This window comes from Bos grunniens, chromosome 29, assembly GCF_055505025.1.
Source record: "Bos grunniens cultivar Pamir isolate PY7600 chromosome 29, Bosgru_T2T1.0, whole genome shotgun sequence".
NCBI lineage: Eukaryota > Metazoa > Chordata > Mammalia > Artiodactyla > Bovidae > Bos > Bos grunniens.
Genome location: NC_141193.1, coordinates 24,270,488 through 24,287,446, shown reverse-complemented (window position 1 = coordinate 24,287,446; position 16,959 = coordinate 24,270,488). Strand labels below are relative to the sequence as shown.

The 16,959-nt window shown below is 40.3% G+C and overlaps 1 protein-coding gene across 2 annotated transcripts in view; it reads left to right on the top strand.

Moving 5' to 3' along the window:
- Positions 1–13,959, top strand: part of VWA5A (von Willebrand factor A domain containing 5A) — a 29,738-nt gene extending 15,779 nt beyond the window's left edge. For both annotated transcript variants that reach the window (XM_086385103.1, XM_086385104.1), the window contains exons 12-19: positions 3,587–3,701; positions 4,456–4,620; positions 4,897–4,997; positions 5,249–5,514; positions 7,907–8,035; positions 10,255–10,385; positions 11,964–12,090; positions 12,613–13,959. In XM_086385103.1, coding sequence (XP_086241229.1) covers positions 3,587–3,701; positions 4,456–4,620; positions 4,897–4,997; positions 5,249–5,514; positions 7,907–8,035; positions 10,255–10,385; positions 11,964–12,090; positions 12,613–12,692 — 1,114 coding nt within the window. In that variant the 3' untranslated portion in view covers positions 12,693–13,959. The remainder of the gene's footprint in view (positions 1–3,586; positions 3,702–4,455; positions 4,621–4,896; positions 4,998–5,248; positions 5,515–7,906; positions 8,036–10,254; positions 10,386–11,963; positions 12,091–12,612) is intronic.
- The last annotated feature ends 3,000 nt before the right edge of the window (positions 13,960–16,959 follow it).

Sequence of the window (16,959 nt, the reverse complement as noted above, 5' to 3'; positions counted from 1 at the left end):
GTATCAGGGTTCCAGTTGCCTCTTTACTTGTCCAAAATTTGGCATTATTTGTCTGTTAAAACTGTAACTGTTTTTGTGGGTGTGTATAGTACTATCTTATCATGGTTTTAATTTACATTTTCCTAATTAATGAAGTTGAGCACATTTTCATATTTATTGACCACTTGGATGTCCTTTTGTGATCTTCAAGTCTCTTTCCAATTTTTTTCTATTAGATTTTCTTTTTTTTAAATTGATCTGTAGTTCATTCTATGGTCTAGGTACAAACACTTTTTGACAAGTTCTAGAAATATAGTATTCTGTTTTATGGCTTTCCCTCAAGAGGGTATCTTTTGATTAATAATTGTTCTTAATTTGATATATTTTTCCCTTTTAGTAATTTGCTTTATGATTAGTATTTTTTTCTATTCTGTTATAAAGTCTTCTGTTATCCAAGGTCTTCAAGCTATTTGCCTTTGTCATTTTCTTGAAGATTTATTGTATTTTCTTTCACAGTTAGAATCACAGTTGATCTGAAATTTATTTTTGTGAATTGTATGAGTCAGGGGTCAGGGTTCTTTTCTCTCTCTCTCTTTATTTTTCATGTGGATATTATGTTGACCTTGTATCTTTTATTTAAAAGTTTGTCCCTTCCTCAGTGATGTACAGAGCCATTTTGTCACAAACAAGCATCTATACATGTGTGGTTTGTTTCTGGATCCTCTGTTGGTCTGTTTATTTGGACATGTGCCAGCAATACACTGTATAAATTAATGTTACTTTCTGATAAATTTTCATTTCTAGTAGAGTAAGTCCTCAGCTTTGCTCTTTTTCAAGACCTAGTCATTCTTGGATTTTTTGTATTTTATGATTAGCTTGTCAGTTTTTACCAAAAGAGGAAACATGTTTGGATATTGACTAGAATTGTATTCTCTTTATAAGTCAGTTTTGGGAGAACTTTAGTATTTGCTGTATCAAACATTTCCTCTATCTACATGATATGTCCTTCCTTTCATTTGGGTCTTTCTTTATTTTTTCTAAATATGTGTTTCCTATGTATTGTTTTGAAAGATTTACCAAACCTAGCAAATAGTTGCAAGAATAAAGCAATAGATGTTCATATACCGTTCACCCACATCCACCAGTTATCAACATTTTAACATATTGATTTCACTTAATTTTTTTTTGTCTGAAATAGTTGAAAGCAAGCCACAGATGCCATGACTTTTCTTATGCATATCATTTTGCATTCATCTTCTAAGAACTAAGAATATCTAACAAATAGCCAGAATAAAACTGCTTGGGCTTCCTTGGTGGCTCAGAGGTAAAGAAAACACCTGCCAATGCAGGAGACATGGGTTCAATCCCTGATCCAGGAAGATCCCACATGCCACAGAGCAACTAAGCCCATGGGCTACAACTCTTGAGCCAGTGCTCTAGAGCCCGGGAGCTACAACTCCTGAGCCCACATGCCACAACTCCTGAAGCCTGTGTGCCCTAGAGCCTGCACTCCACAGCAAAAGAAGCCGCTCCAGTGAGGAGCCCACACACCACAGCTGGAGAGTAGCCCCTTCTCACTGCAACTAGAGGAGAGTACACACAGCAACAAAGACTTAGCACAGCCAAAAAGAAATAAGTAAATTAAAAAAACCAATACTCAATTCAGGATATTTAGTTTTTATATAATACATTATTTAAATATAGGTCATTTTGCCAATTTTTTAATAATGTCATATAGAATTTTGTTTGTTTTTTTATTTTTGTTCAGGAGGAAATCCAATAATAAGTATTTTATTTAGTTATTATGCCTCTTTAATCTCTCTTCCTCTAGAGTAGTTTCTTGGCTTTTCATTATCTTTAATGACACTGATATTTTAAAAGAGTACTAGCTAGTTATTTTTGTAAAATTTCAATTATGTTTGTTTGACTATTTAAGTTTATGTTTAGATTAATATTAAATATTTTTGCAAAAAATATTCCAAAGTGAATTTGGGCCTGGCTGTGAATTTTGTCACTTAGTTAAAGGTGATATCTGACATATAACTTTGACATTTTTGTAAACATCTTGTTTTCAGCCAATGTTTACCCAGTAGTTTTAGTATTCACTGACGATTATTGCCCAGATTGCTGTTAGTGGTTACAAAATGGTGATTTTTTCAATTCTGTCAACTTTTCCATATTTTTTCCATATTCCATTACTTGGCATCCTACTGTAAAGAGGAATTTTCTCTTCCTGACTACCTTTGTCCACCCTCCGACCACCTTTTTTGTTGTTGTTGTATCAATGTGTACTTTTGGATTCTTCTATTATTTTTCATTTTTTAAAGATTCATTGCTCTCATTATCTATTTAGATTCTCAGAATTTCTAGGTTTGGTCAGTGGAAGCCCTTTTAACTTGCTCCTGTGTCTTTTTTCACATGTCTGTGTTTTGTGAATATGTTCTTTCTTACGAAAAACAACAACAAAAAAAACCCAATTTAGAGTTCATGTTGAGAATTTGAAGAAGATAATACCAGTATGCTGGCAGGCTGTGATCTCCGGAGGGCTTGATCACAGTTAGATTCCTACAGTTGGATGTCGGGTTCTTAGATCTCCATGTTTAGAGCGTTAATCTTGAGGCTGATATCACTAGATATGGGGATGATGACTCCCATTAACCTGATTAAAAAGAGATGGATATATAGGCCAAAATTATAGTGCATTAATTTCATATAATGATAACTTTTTTTGTCACACCCTTAAAAATGCTTGTATTTGTAGTGTCTCTGTTTATAGACAGTCTTATTTGGAAATCTGTTTGTGATTTAAAAGCTATTTGGTGCACATCGACAAGGGTGGGGAGAGGACCCTCCAGTTAAAAGAGCAGGAGGCACTTTTTTTCTGGTGGCTCAGATGGTAAAGAATCTGCCTGCAGTGCAGGAGACCAGGGTTTGATCCCTGAATCAGGAGGCTCTCCTGGAGAAGGGAATGGCAACCCACTCCAGTATGCTTGCCTGGAGAATTCCATGGACAGAGGAGCCTGGCGGGTTATGGTCCATGGGGTTGCAAAGAGTCGGATATGACTAAACAACTGACACTTTCCCTTCTCGTAAGACTAGCCTTTTGAGGGCAGATGTGGTTTCGGTACAGTGTTAGTCAAGCACTGATGGCAGTGTCTGTTTTTCCTAATTTCTGATTTCTGATTCATTCTTTGGATTGATTATTAAAATAATTGATGAGGATGCAGTCCTATTTGTTTTTTTCTGCTTCTAGAATCAGTGTAATATATAATGGTTTGCCGGGAGCATCATATGACCAGAATAGTGCTCAATGCAATTTCTGCTTTTTTGTAGATATGTGATCTTGGATATGTTTTTTAAGTTCTTCGGGCCTTAGCTCCTTACCTGCAAAAATGAGATATTAGCCTATCTCTTAGGAACATTGTGATGATTCAATTGCATCATTAATTTAAGGCATCTGGTCCCCTGAAATATGCTCCATAAATGGTAGCTCATACTTTTGGTCAAGGAAGAAAACTATCTCTTTATGTATTTTTCATCATTTTGTGTTAATTTTATAAATTCACTTTTTAGTGCCTGTCTCTAACATCTTCTTTTATAATTCCAGATGTTTTTCATTTGGTATTGGTGAAGGAGTCTCCACCAGCCTCGTAAAAGGCATTGCCCGGGCGTCACGGGGCACTTCAGAATTTATCACAGGCAAGGAGAGAATGCAGGCCAAGGTGAGGGACAGGCCTTGTGTCTAGAGGTGGCAGTATCAGCAGAGTGTGGAGCAGAGTGCGGCAACAACTCCCTGCCAGCATTCGTTTTCTTATATCCCCAAGAACTTGGGCTATATACTTAATGGGACTACTTTCAGCCTTATGCAGAAGGAGCCCAGGATATAGTTTTGGGAGAAATGGCATCTGGTTCTAGTAGTTGGAAGCCCAGAGCCAAGATGCTGGAATAGGTTAGGGCTTTAGGTTTAAGACCTAAAACAGAGAAACTGAATTTTGAATGTCATGACTGAGATTCTAGGTGTTTGCTTTAGGGCCTCTTTTGGTATTGTACCCCATCCTTTGTACAAATACTACAAAGTAAAGATGAAAGAACAGCAGTAATAGGTCTGGTAGTTTGGAAGAGGTGGTAGATTGATAGTCCATTTGCTTCATATCCACAAGGGAAGGCATCTTCCACCTCTGGTTATATTTCTAAATTCCTCTTTCCCAGATCTCTTATCTAATCCCTACCTCTCCTGGGTCTCCTTTCCCAGACATTTCCTTCCTTCCTTCATAATTATGTCATTCAATCTCTCAATGTTAGTTTCCTCATTTGTAAAGAAAGAGTAATAATGCCCATGTCCTGGTGTAGATGGTATTAAGGAATGGGTGTATCATGTATTGCATTGCATAACACCTGGCATGTGATATTCAGTTAGTAGTAGTATTGTTGCTGTTTCTATGTTTTGTGCTTATTCTGGTCTTTTTCCTTCCCCAGGCACTTAGAGCCCTGAAACGTTCTCTGCAGCCCGTGGTAGACGATGTTTCTCTGAGCTGGGATTTGCCTGATGGTCTGTCTGCTAAAATGCTTTCCCCAGAACAGACTGTCCTCTTTAGGGGTCAGAGATTAATCCTCTATGCCCAGTTGACTGGGACAATGCCGGTGAGTTCTCATTCTTGTCTGTTCCTCTAGTCAGAGTAGCTATTGTCCTAACTCTGCTCTGGGCAAGTCCATGAAAGCTGGTAGAGTTTCATCAAGAGATTTCCCTTGCCAGGTGGAGTCAGCCCGGCCCTTCTCTATTATTTCAAGTCTCTGACTTCTTGAATTGCCTGGTTCCCTATCAGAAATTTAATGGGTTGGGTTGGGGAGCTGCCCCATATCTATCCTTTCTTTTGGTAATCTCTTCCTTTGCCATTTTTACCCTTCTCTAATTTGTAGCCAGCAGAGGCAACAGGAGAAGTTTGCCTCAAGTACACACTCCAAGGAGAGAGTCTGGAGAATAAAGTGACATTTTCCCTCCAACCCAAGCTTGATGCCAAGTGAGAATTCAGTGTTCCTTTGCTATTTTCTTTCTTTCTTGTTTGGTCTCTGCCATCCTTCAGGGTTGATTTCCTTCTCTTATTTTGGGGTTCAGTAGTGGCCCTACCATCACTTCTCCTTCCTAACCCATTTGTCTCTTTTTCTTCCCCTAATGTGGTTTTTCCCTCCTTTTCAGCCTTAACTTTTGAGGGTCCTGTACAACTGACTTTTGTGTGCTTGTCCCTAAATCACAGGATTTTTTTTTTTTTAGCCTCACCATTCACCGACTTGGAGCCAAATCCTTTCTGCAGACCAAGGACATGGGCCTCAGGGAAACTGCAGCAGGTGATAAAAAAGATGTGTTGAAAGTTAGCATGGAGTGTGGAGTCATAAGCTCCCACACAGCTTTCATTGCTGTCAACAAGGATCTCAACAAGCCAATTCAGGGGCCACTGGCTCCTAGGGATGTTCCAAGGCCAATGCTGATGTATGCTGCCCCAGTGATGCAATCCTTGTCACCACCGAGGTGTGGAACTGGTAAGTTTTACCCCATTCAAACTCATGCAAAAGAAGGGCCTCTGGACATCTGAACACAGCATTTAAAGAAAAAGTTTATGAAAGGTCCTTGTTGTTCAGTTACTGAGACATGTCCGATTCTTTGCAATCCCATGGACTAGGTATCCCAAGTATCTAGGGATAGATGGCAGAGGATTTTCCAAATGAAATTAAGAAGAAATTTAATGGGAAGATAATAAATGAATGTGTATTCAAAACAAAGGATATTCAGATGGGGTCATCAAAATATTAGACACTGCAGAAAAGTCAAGGTAAAAGCTGAAAAAGAGCTACTGGATAAATATCAAAGAAGCCCTTGTCAATCTAATGAAGAACAGTTTTATTGGCTTGGATCAGGAAGCAGTCCATATTACAGGATGACAAAGGGTATAAGTGAGGCTCCTTTGATGACTCAGTGGTTAAGAATCCACCTGCCAGTGTAGGAGACCGGGGTTTGATCCCTGGTCCAGGAAGATCACACATGCTGTGAAGCAACTAAGCCTATGAGCCGCGACCACTGAACCTGTGCTCTAGAACTCAGGAGCTTCAACCACTGAGCCCATGTGCTGCAACTACTGAAGCCTGCTCATCCTGGAATCCACAACAAGAGAAACTACTGCAATGAGAAGCCTGCGTGCTGCAACTTGAGAAAACCTACACACAGCAATGGAGACTCAGCACGGTGTTGAAGGTCCAGTTTAGTTTTGATTCTTTGACTTTTTTAGTGGCACCAGACTACTAAAAGGAATCAGGAGCTTTGGTATAAGAATGAAGCAGGTAGACTGTTGGCTTATACTGCGGTTGGGGTTTTGTCAGATGGGTGTGATGAAAAGGAAATTAGGGACATAGAGTTGATATTGATAAGAGAGTAGTATAGTGTTGGACCTGAGATTTAGGCTAAATGGGGAAGAAAGTAAAGATAGAAGGAAGTGTTACATTGGAAAAAAAATAGAGGAAACAGATTTAGAATCCAGATGAGGTCAAAGACATAGAGCCTGTTATACAGAGTGGAGTAAGTCAGAAAGAGAAAAACAAATATCACTATGTTAATGCATATATGTGGAATCTAGAAAAACAGTACTGATGGATCTATTTGCAGGGCAGGAATAGAGACGTAGATGTAGAGAATGGACATAATAGACACAGGAAGGGAAGGAGAGTGTGGATCAAGTTGAGAAAGTAGCATTGCCATATATACACTACCATGTGTAAGATAGCTACCTGCTGCATAGCACAGGGAAGCCAGCCCGGTGCTCTGCGATGACCTAGAGGGGTGGAATAGTGGGTGAGGGAGGCTCCAGATGTAGGAGATACATACGTATACACACACGGTTACAACTGAATTGAATTGTTGTACAGCAGGAACCAACACAACATTCTAAAGCATTTATTCTCCAATTAAAAAACATAATCAATAAAAAAGAAAAGAAACTGGAAGAACTGGATCCTGTATTTTAAAAGTAGAATATTTTTAAAGTTTATTTTGTATAAGTGGAACAATTTGCTTGATAATAAGATTCTGACTTGGGAGGGAGTGGTGAAGTAAAGGGGAGGCTGAAGCCATTTGATTGAAGAAGTCAAGAAGTTTTAAATTAGGTGTTGGACAGGTTATCTGCATAGATAGGTGTTGACATCTCTCAAGGTGATGCAGCCTGCAATGAAGTGCAAGTCTGTGATCTTTCAGACACTCCAGTGGGTGATGGGAAGTGACAGAGAGGTTGGAGGTTGCCAGCAGCAAGGATATGAGGAGGGTAACCCAGGTGAGATTGGCAGACTGGTGACCTGGCTGCAACGATTGGGACTGAAGTGGTTTCCACCCACACCTCCCAAACCTGGGAACTTGGGATATGGCACCTCGAGCAATTTGAGGGGGTAGGGCAAGAACAGGTTTTAACAGTTTTAAGTTAAGATAAATAGTCGGAAGAAGCCTCTTGTGATGAAACTTAAGATGCAAAAGAGGTCTTTGTCCTGTGTCAAGAGTTCCAGAAGACAAAGTACAAAGCGCTCAGAGGGTGATGTTGTGTGCAGTAAGTGGGCTCATCATAGAAGAAAAAATGCACAGTAGAGACAGTGGCTGAACTGATCTGGATAGGAGGGTCTCAAATTATCCAGGGCCTTTGGCTACACCCGAACATAGAGGGCGCCTTGGTCTTTATGTCTTCACTGGTGTTTTTCAGCTCATTCAGAGGCCTTGTCCTACTTCCATCTTCCTTCTTGTCCCACTGATCATCACTCATTACTGCGGGGTATCCCACCAGCAGAATAATTGTGCTCCTGATCCTTTTAAGCCTGTGATTAAACAGAGCCTGTTATCTCTACGTGAGCATCTTTCCAGGGACTTTTTCTGACCAGTGTTTGTCTACTACCTGTATAGGACGAAGAACACACCTGGGTCTTGGTCATAGAAAAGAGAAGAAATGCACTTCCTTATCAGAGGCCCGTCTTGAGAAGCCAAAGTCTCGTGCTTGTGCCAAAAAGACCAATGTGGAAACTCATGGTCCAGGTGAGATGGGCCTCAGTCTTATCCTCTTTTCTATGGGAACTGAAGAACAGATCTTCAATTCTCTGCTATCTTGTGGCTTTCTTTGTTGTTGTTATTTAGTCGCTCAGTTGTGTCTGACTCTTTGCACGGTACCCTGCCAGGCTCCTCTGTCCATGGGATTTCCCAGGCAAGAATTCTAGAGCGGGTTGCCATTTCCTTTTCCAGGGAATCTTCCCGACCCAGGGATTGAACCTGTGTCGCCTCCATTGGCAGGTGGATTCTTTACACCTGAGCCAGCTGGGGAGCCCTGTGACTTTCTCTACCAGGAGTTACCTATTTGAAAAGCAGCAGGCAGAGGGTGAGATTTGTCCAGTCCCTATATTTGCCAGGGTCAGTCCCTACAGCTTATGACCCTGAAACCTACCCAGTAGAGTCTGAGTTGAGCCCTAGATAAATAAACCACGTTACCATCTCAGCTCACACTCCTTGCCTCTGGGCTGGGGCCCTCCTCCTGCACAACCCACCATGCGTGGGCCCCTGCTACACTGCCATTCTTGTACAGACTGGGTTTACAAATGGGTCTTCCTGATACTGTCTGATGATCGTCTGTCACCAAAGAGTGTTCTTGGTCACTGCCTTTTGTTTCAAGTAGCTGGCTTTTCATGTACATAACAAATGGAATCTAAGTACATTTCACCATGAAGGGAGGTCTTTTCTATTAAAATAGGCTTATAGGACATTTCTTTCTAGTCTCTCCGGTTTTGTAGCCAGAGTGTGTGCTGTACAATTATTTCATTCTTTAAAATCTTATTTGCACTCATTCTCATTAGATTATCACAGCTTCAGGGTCTAAGGTGGATTCAGAGCTCTGTACTCCCATTTGTTGAGTTTTAGGCAAATTAGTTCACTTATTAGCACCTTAGCTCGCTCATCTGCACAGCTTCTCACCTCCTTGGGTTGTCACAAGAACCTTCTTGGGTTGTCCAAAAAGTTCATTTGGGTTTTTCCATAAGATGTTTTGAAAAACTTTTTGGACAAACCAATAGTTTGTGTTGGTTGTCTGTAGTGTCGTACTATCTCAGTAACTTAGAATATCCCCACTCTGAGCTTTCTAACTTATGAATCCTTTTACCAAAGTAGAAAGAAAAATTACCCAGGAAAATAAGGTACTGGTTTTTATGAATTAATTAGCAATTACTATTTGTAGAGAGCTAATTAGTGGCCTTCCAAGTACTTTACATTCTTTGTCATGTGTTAGGCTCTATTGTCTTGAATTTACAGAGAAGGCTGAGATTCCTGTTAAAGAACTGTTACATTTTGAGTGTTAACAGTGCTGAGTTTCAAACTGAGACTGTTGAAATCAGAGCCTTAGGTATTTTTTTCTTTTTCCATTGGAGTGGAACTGTTTCTCTGGTTACAGTTTTTCTTACCTACTAATTTTCCAAGATGCTGTAAGTACATCATCTCATAGGATTAATAGCCAGATGTGAGATACTTTCTATGAAAATTTTGTGGCCTTTAAGCAATTTTCACACCACCAGGATTGGACACCAGGCTATTCTTTGAGATAGACTGTTGACAGCTTCCATTATATCTGCTTTCTTTGGAAATTTTGATAATTGAAACCCAAGCTACATTTGTCTAGAATTTTTTTAATATACTTAAAGTTAAACCCATTTAAACATGACTGATGCTGTGTATAAAATAGATAACTAGTGAGAACCGAATGTGTAGCCCAAGGAACTCTACTCAATGCTTTGTAGTGACCTAAATGGGAAGGAAATTCAAAATTCAACAAGGGAAAGATACAGGTCGTTAAAGAACCCACATGATGGTGCTGTTTAAGTCTTACCCAGTCCTGTTTATTTTATTGTAGAGTAGAAACTAACATGACATTGTAAAGCAAACACATGCTAATAAAAATTAATTTAAAAAATAAAAATAAAATAAACGGAACTGGGTAAGACCTAAACAGCACCGTCTTGTGGGTCTTTAGTGGCCTGTATCTTTCCCTTGTTACTGAATGTTTCAGTGCAGTCAGTATGTCACCTGAGTGGCCTGCATTGTCACAGAGAGAGGGCATGTATCCTAGGGGACATGACTGAAATGAGGATCTTGTGGTATCTGTTTAGTGCTGGGCTCTCACTGCATCCTGTCTCTGAATTCAGACCTGTCTCTCAGGATGCTCAGGGGCCACTAGCACCATAATTTCTCATCCTCTCTTTTCTTCTCCCCCACAGTTGTTGAAGATAATCGTCTTGTAGAGTTGATTTCCCTTCAAAAGGCAGATGGTTCCTGGGATCTGAATGAAGGTCTGGCTTTGGTCCTGGGTATGAAGTTGGAAGACATACAGGCTGCACTTCCTGACAAGGTGAGGTTCAGAGAAGAAAAGAGAGTGTGTATATTTTTGTGAGGTTGAGGTGAGTACTGAGAATTGGGGTGAATCATGACTCACCTGAGGAAGGAGAATACAAGAAGTCATAGACTAAATTAACTTCTGAGAAATAGCAGTTGAAGATTTTTCTGGCTGTGTTGGAGCAGAAAGAACAAGGAATTAGTCTGCTAGTAGAAGTTGACGGTTTAGAGTTGATGGATGACAGAGGGAAAGCAAAAATCCTCTTTAATTACATTTTCTGCCAGTCATCTTAGTTATAATTACTTACATTTATTGAGCAATTACTCTATGCCAGCCCCTGTGCATTGCACTGCCCTTCATGACCTTATTTATTCATCAATCAATTAAATATGGTAAATCCTACTCATGCTGTGCTTAATAGATGAATAAACCAGGGTTCAAAGAAGTATGACAATATCTTTGAGTGTACTCAGCTAGTCAGTGGCAGAGCTGGATTCAATCTAGGACTATCTGTCTTCAGAATCTATGTTCTTTCTTCTAAACAGAGTGGTCTAGAACTTAGGATAGGTGAAGTTATCTTAACCAAAGTTAGGATAGGTGAAGTATCAATAGGGACAACTTAGTTATTTCAAATGTGTTCAAGTATGCTGATGAGGACAAATTATGTTCAAGAATTTCAAGGTAACTTACTGAATCCTCTAATTGAGAAATTGTTGAATATTGAGATATATGCCAAATGAGGCATATGAGACAAATGCCAAAAACTTGAAGGACACCCATCATTCTGAATTTTCAAAATGTGGAAGGTGATTAAATAAATTTTAAATATGCTATAATTGCCTCATCTAATATAGTATCCACTAGTCACCTGTGGCCTCTAAGAGCTTGAAATGTGACAATTGCAAGTGAGAAATTAAATTTTCCATTGAACTGAAATGTACTATAGTTGTGAAAGACAAACTGATTTCAAAGGCAACATAAAAATGTAAACCATTCTTGATAATTATTTTTAAATTGATTACATGTTAAAATAATATTTTGAATATATTAAGTTAAATGTAATATATTAAATAATTCTATGTCTTTATTTTTACATGTGGCTGCTTGGGCATTTAAAGTTATATATGTGTCTAGCATTATATTTCTCTTGAAATAACTATTCTAAAACAAATAATTAAAGGGATAATTTACAAATAAGTGGAAGAAGATATGAGAATCATGAAGTTCTAACTTGGTTTCATTGAGAACAAGACATGTCTGACTAACATTTCCTTCCTTCTCGTGGTAACTGGATCAATAAATCAGGGGAATGAAGAGTCCTTCAATGAGGAATCTGAATTTTTAAAAAATACTTATTTATTTGACTGTGTCAGGTCTTAGTTGCATTATGAGGGATCTTTCATTGCAGTGCACAGACTCTAGCTGCAGGGTGCACGGGCTTAGTTGATTTGCAGCACATGGGATCTTAGTTCCCTGACCAGGAATCGAACCCAAATGCCCTGCATTGGCAGGCAGGTTCTTAACCACTGGGCCTTGAGGGGAGTCCCTGAACTTAACGTGGGGGCCTCAGGGAAATCTCTCTCTATGGTACAGGATGCGAATTCTTCAAGCTGGGCCACAGTCCTGGCAGTACTCTGGCTGCATGACAATGCTAAGGACATGGCTTGTGAGTGGGAACTTCTGGAAAGGAAGGCAGTGGCCTGGATTCACATCCACGCAGGTAGGAACCCAGTCCTAAGACCCCATCTTTCCCCGTGTTTAGGAAGCTAGCCATCATGCCAGGCATTGAGCCTCCAAGCCTGATAGAGGGTTACCAAGATAGGGTTCCCATATTTCCCTTCCCAACCATCCTGGTTCAGACCTTTCCTGATGCCCGAACTGGTTGGATGAGGGTGCAGTCTGAAATTGGGGGAGTGGAGGAGGTAGGTGCAGAGGGAAGGGGACATGGGTGGGGAGTGTGAGCTGTGAGAAGGACGTGAAGTGAGAGTGTGCTGTACTGAGTGCAGGACTGGCTGTGGAGCCCTTATTCCTTGGGTATTTATCGTTTCAATGCTGCTGAATATTTCTGGGGCCAGAGAAGAGTAAAGGGAGCCTGGGCAGTAGGGAGAAAAAAGTCAGGGGTATTGAAGACAGCTAAGTAGGGCTCAGAGAAGATGCTGAAGAGTTTAGGGGAGCCTGGGAGGAGAGCCTGTCCTCTCATCGCTGTCCCTCAGCCCTCATTTTTGTTTCCTCCTTCTACCAGGGTCCGTCAGGCACGAGCTTGTGAAAGCTGCAGTTGCTTTCATGAAATCTTCTGCGGATCCTGCCATCTTTGGCCCCTGAAGAGACCATCCAGAAGAATAAGTGCCTCTGCTTTGCTACAGTCCTTGCCTTCACCGTCTCTTCTGCTCTGATGTTTCTGTAGTTTACACCTATCCTGGCAGCTTCTTATCACACGAATAGTGGGCGGCCACACCCTCTTGCCTCTCAGTGCCAGATTCTCTTCGAATGTGCTTTTCCTTCCCCAGCTCATACTCTCAGCTGAGTGTCACGGGTCCCAGAATCTGTTCCCTTTCTTGGAGGAATTCAAAGCATTCCCAGGCTATAACGTTCCTTCTCAACTTTCCAGAATGACCACATGGAACACAGGTGATGTAGACTCCAGACTAAAGATTGAAGCAATGATGTTCAGGGAACGCTTGAATTAGAGAATTCTCTGCACTTTTTTCCTGTTTATTTTTGTTCTTAGGTACTCATCAGGACCAGACTGGACCAGGACTTTGCAGTTTTCTATTTTTAGATAGGAAGAAGAGTTGGAGGGGAGGTAGAAAGCCAACACTGGGATGAATATAAGCTTAAGATCACAAAGAGGGAGACTCAAGGGTCCACTGTGAGGTCTGGCACTTGGGGAGCTTCTTTTTAAAAAAATTTTTTTTTTTTTAATTTGGAGAATAATTGCTTTACAGTGTTGTGTTGGTTTCTGCCATACAACAATGTGAATCAGCCATAGTATACATAAGGCCTCTCTCCCTCTTGAACCTCCCTCCCACCCTCCACCCCATCCTACCCCTCTAGCTTATCCCAGAGTACCGAGATGAGCTGCGTGCATTATACAGCAACTTCCCACTAGCTATTGGCTTTACATATTGTAATATGTATGTTTTAACGCTACTATCCCAGTTCATCCCACCCTTTATTTCTTGGGGACTTTCTTGATTGATCCTGCTTGGGCTTTGCTCGCCTCTGCTACATGCCTTTCCTCCCACTGCCTTGGTGACTTGGGTTGAGTTATGTCTGTTAGAGACCTGTCTTTCTTTAATCCTTAAACATCTTAGTAAGAAAGCACTAATGGACTCCTTAGTCTTAGTCTGAACTCCTGAGGCTTCTAAGTCCAGATCTGACCCCATATAATATAGGAAAAAACAAGTTGAAGGGCAATTTTCTCTGAGACCTCAACCTAGAACACTCACCCCATGAGGAAGAAAGAAGCTCCTTGTGTTTCTGAAACTTACGTCCCATATACTCTATCCTGGTGGAAATGACCCTTTTTGATGTGTTGCCTTCTAAAATGCTATCATATCAATATTAAAATGGCCATCTCTACCCTGCACTTTGTTGTATTTGGTCTTTATTTATAGAGTTACTCACTGAACCTGCATCAGTTTTTATTATCCCTTGTTTTTTCCAGCCAACTTTTCTGGTGCCTCTACTGTTCATGCTATGTCCTTCCCTCCTATCTTCTGTTGTAGGCTGGTTTCCTATCATTTTTTTAATGAGAAATATATATATACACACACACACACACACATATATATATATATATATATTTTTTTTTTTTTTTGGTTGCATTGGGTGTTAGTTGTGGTGTGTATGTCTTTACTGTATCATGTGTAATCTTTGTTCCAGCACATAGACTTTCTAGTCGTGCATGGGCTCAGTTGCCCTGAGGCATATGGGATCTTAGTTCTCTGACCAGGGATTGAACCTGCATCCCCTGCACCACAAGTGGATTCTTAACCACTGGACCACGAGGGGAGTCCCTGGCTTCCTATCTTATATGAGGCAGGTAAAGAGCACTGGCCAGAAAACCACTGTTGGAATCCTGACCATACATTTAGTCATGTGAGGAGGGACAAATGATTTTACCTTCAGGATCTTAGAATTCCCATCCTACAACTAAGGGATTAAACTAGAATTCTATTATTACTTTCATCTTGAATAGTCAAGCATTCTGAGCAAGACCACAATGTCTGTTCACTTAGGTGGAGAATGACCTAGAGCTGAGTCCTGTTTGGCTCTTGCATGAACTGGCATTGGGAAGATTTGCCAGTGGTGACTCACCTCCCAAGACTTTCTTCCAAGTTTACTATGGCTGAGTGCAACCTACACAATATGGCTCTGACATCACCGAGAAGCTTGCTAGAGATGCAGAATTTTAGGCAACCCCCAAAACTACAGTATCAAAATCTGCATTTTCACAAGTTCACCAGGTGATTTGTACACACATTGAACTTAGAGAAATAAGGGCTTAGTCTTTTCATAAAATAGGCTTGCATTCAAGTTTGTCATCTAGATCAGAGGTCCCCCAACTTTTGGGCACCAAGGACCAGTTTTGTGGAAGAATTTTTCCATGGACCTGGGGTGATGGGGACGGGGATAGTTGGTTTCAGGATAATTCAAGCACATGTATTGTGCACTTTATTTCTATTATTATTATATCAGCTCCACCTCAGATCATCAAGCATTAGATCCCAGAAGCTGGAGACCCATGATCTAGATAGTCCCTATCAATGTAATGAGAGAAAAGACAGGTTCTTAAGGACCATGACTCTTGCACAATTACCCTCTTCCACAAAATGACAGTCCTTTACATTTATTGTGTGGGGTGACTATTCCATTCATTGTTCGTCTCTCCTTTGTCACCCTCAGCTTCCAGACTTGAGACTTAGGAACTTCTAAAACAAAAAACAGAAGAAGGATATGGCAACCCACTCCAGTATTCTTGTCTGAAAGATCCCATGGATAGAGGAGCCTGCTGGGCTATAGTCCACGGGGTTGCAAAGAGTCAGCCAGGACTGAGCAACTGAGCAAAAACCAAAAAACAAAACAAAGGATAATCTTACTTATGTCTTCTTTAAATTGCAGAATCAACTCCCATTTTAAAGTATAAACTATAAACACCCATGCTTTTATTTTTCTAGTTGTGCTCTTGTGTTATGGAATGTTGTACCAACTATCAATTCCTCAGATCTAAACAAGTGTCTATCTTCAGAACCAACAAAGATATTTTATCACCTGCACCGAAGCCCACTTTCAAGGCTGGTGCTTTGTGTTTTAGAAAAATATCAAACACCATCTGTGCTGTCAGGAACTGATGATCTGGGCAAGGAGCCTGGGAAGGAAGCTGCTCTCATACTGGTTTTCCTTACTCTGTTCCTGTAGTTGTTTCCTGGCTGCTGCAGACTTGGCCAGAAGGAAGGCAGATAACATGGCCTCAAGATTCTTCCACTCAGACTGAGTCCAGTGCCTAAGAGTCGGACATGACTGAGCAACTTCACTTTGACTTTTCACTTGCATGCACTGGAGAAGGAAATGGCAACCCACTCCAGTATTCTTGCTTGGAGAATCCCAGGGACTGGGGAGCCTGGTGGGCTGCCGTCTATGGGGTCGCACAGAGTTGGACACGATTGAAGCGACTTAGCAGCAGCAGCCTGATATATAACTTTCTCTATTCCTTTACTTTTAACATGTCTTTATAATTAAATTGGATTTCTAGTGGTACACGTAAACACACACACCCTTTTTTTTGGGCCACACTGTATAGCATGCAGGATCTTAGTATCTCAACTAGGGAGTGAACCTGTGCCCTCGGCATTAGGAGCATGGAGTCTTAACCACCGGCAACCCACTCCAGTATTCTTGCCTGGAAAATCCCATGGACAGAGGAGCCTGGTATGCTACAGTCCATGGGGTCGCAAAGAGTCGGACAAGACTGAGTGACTTCACTTCACTCGTGTTTTTAGCTACTCTGACCATCTTTGAGTTTTAGTTAGCGCATTTTGTAATCAGTGATATAATTGGCTTAATATTTACTAAGTTTGCTTTCTATTTCTTACATCTGTTTTTAAACATTTTCCCACTTCTTTTGGTTTTAATTAAGCATTATATGTGATTTCATTTTATCTCCATTCTCAACATATCGATTATATTTCTTTATATGTATTTTTAGTTGTTTCCTTAGAATTTGCAATATATATTTAAAACAAATCAGGTCCACCTTCAAATAGCACTATCTTACTTTACATGTAGTTCAGGTACCTTGATGAGTTAGAGAGTTTTCATAATTCTTTCATCTCATTCATTGTGGCATTGTTGTTCATTTCTTTATAATTATCCAGTGCATTAGTATTACTTTAAAAAGTTATCTTTTAGATTAAGAAAAATAAAAGATTTATTTCACCTTTATTTATTCCTTCTCTGACACTCTCTCTTTATGTAGATCTGAGTTTCTGACCTACATTATTTTCCTTCTTTCTGAAGAATTCCTTTTAACATTTCTTGCAGAATAGTTATCCTGGAAATAGATTTCCTCAGATTTTGTTTGTCTGAG